The sequence below is a fragment of the Acanthisitta chloris genome, unplaced genomic scaffold (assembly GCF_000695815.1).
Source record: "Acanthisitta chloris isolate BGI_N310 unplaced genomic scaffold, ASM69581v1 scaffold4139, whole genome shotgun sequence".
NCBI classification, from domain to species: Eukaryota; Metazoa; Chordata; class Aves; order Passeriformes; family Acanthisittidae; genus Acanthisitta; species Acanthisitta chloris.
Genome location: NW_008691817.1, coordinates 23,108 through 24,882, shown reverse-complemented (window position 1 = coordinate 24,882; position 1,775 = coordinate 23,108). Strand labels below are relative to the sequence as shown.

Sequence of the window (1,775 nt, the reverse complement as noted above, 5' to 3'; positions counted from 1 at the left end):
AAGAGAGAGGGAAGAGCCCCTGAGGGACAGGAGAACTGTTCGTGAACGGGAGCAGGAACAGCCGTGAGACACGTGAGAGGGTGGAGCGAAGGGCCCCAACTGACCAGAGACGTGAGAGACGTGAGAGACGTGAAACATGTGAGGTTGAAGGGGATGTAAGGAGAGAACATGAGTCAGAGAGGCATGAAAGGACACGAGAGACCAGAGAAGCTGCAGCAGAAGCTGATGTGAAGGTGCACCGTGAGATCAGGGAACTGGAGCCACGTGAGGACCTGAGAAGGAGGGAATGTCCTCGTGAATGTGAAGAGGAAGAGAGGAGGATTTGCCGTAGAAGAGAGAGGGAGGAACCTCTGAGGGAGAGGAGAATTGATCTCCAAAGGGAGCAGGACCTGGAGGTGTATGAGCGTCGTAGCCGTGAGAGACGTGAGAGGGAGGAGCCTGTGAGGGAGAGAAGAATTGATCGTGAACGGGACCAGGAGCTGGAGGTGTATGAACGTCGCAGCCGTGAGACACGTGAGAGAGAAGAGCCTGTGAGGGAGAGGAGAATCAATCGTGAACAGGACCTGGAGGTGTATGAACGTCGCAGCCGGCAGAGACGCGAGAGGGAGGAGCGAGGGGTCACGGCCACCCGGAGGGAGACCAGTGACCAAAGCATACTGCAGGTCCTGGAGGAAGAAGAGGAGAGAGATGAAGAGCGAAGCTTCTACCAGACCCTGGAGGTGGATAACAGCGACCTGTGCCTCCCAGGAGAAGAAGCTGCGGTGACTGACCTGAGGGTGCGTTACATCCCGGCTGACCCCGAGCTGCGGCCGCAGGTGCAGGTGGTGCCTCAGCCCTGTGAGCCTCAGACCATTGCCTACTTGGTCCATGTGATCCAGAACTTGAGTGATCCTGAATCTACCACCTACAAGATCATCTGCCAGCAGCCTGGCAGCCTGGGCCAGCCTGTCTGCATGCTATATGTCCCCTCGGCCACCACCTGTCCCCTCTGCCAGGAGCAACCACCCAGAGCCAAGAGCCCAGAGGGATGAGAGGGAAACAGAGGAGTGTGAACCTCCAGCCTCCAGCTCCCAGGAAAACACAAGGGATCTTGGTGAGCCACGGGAGAGATCTGGTGCTGGAGTGAAGGAAAGAGCTCATCAAACTTCTGCCTCCGATCCAGGTGCTGCCAAGGGGGATTGCTGCCAGGCCAAGTCCAAGGAGGATCGGAGGCTTCAGCGCCCTGAGATCCCTGACACGGAAAAGAATCAGCCCCAGGGAGATGGATCGAAAGCCACCAGGGAGAAGGTCCCACGGGAGCCTGAATCCAGCTGCCAGGTGAGGGAGCGTGAGGATGGGAAGGCCAAGAGCTGCCCAGCTCTGCTCCAGGCTCCGGAGCCACGGGAAGGCTGTGAGACAGAGCGGAGAGACCCGGGAGAGAGCCGACCCCGTCCGCCCAGGAGAGATCAAACCAGCCACATCCGTGAGGATGGAGAGCTTCTCCCTCCGGAAGAGAGCTGCCAGGCACGGCAGGACGAGAGCAGCAAGAGGAGCCCTCGGGCAGCGAGCGAGTGCCAGGCTGCGCGCAAGGACGAGCCACGTCCGGGCACCAAGCAGAGCCAGAGCCCTCCTGGCCCCTCTGTCCCACGGGAGACTCCGAGTCGTCCCACTGAGGATGAGGCCAAGGCACCTTAGGGGAAACGTGAGGCTTCTCCAGGCCTCTTTGAGGATCACTTCTGCCCTGGGATGTCACTGGGTGGTGGCACAGAAGTGTTTGACTCAGAGAGGTTCATGGA

At 59.4% G+C, this 1,775-nt stretch overlaps 1 protein-coding gene across 1 annotated transcript in view; it reads left to right on the top strand.

Moving 5' to 3' along the window:
• Positions 1-55: 55 nt before the first annotated feature.
• The window catches only part of LOC103809526 (RNA-binding protein 25-like), a gene marked incomplete at its 5' end in the record, with an annotated part of 5,933 nt that continues 4,213 nt past the window's right edge, over positions 56-1,775 (top strand). Inside the window, 2 exons of the mRNA XM_009082365.1 lie at positions 56-981; positions 1,163-1,317. Of these exons, the coding sequence (XP_009080613.1) occupies positions 56-981; positions 1,163-1,317 (1,081 nt within the window). The remainder of the gene's footprint in view (positions 982-1,162; positions 1,318-1,775) is intronic.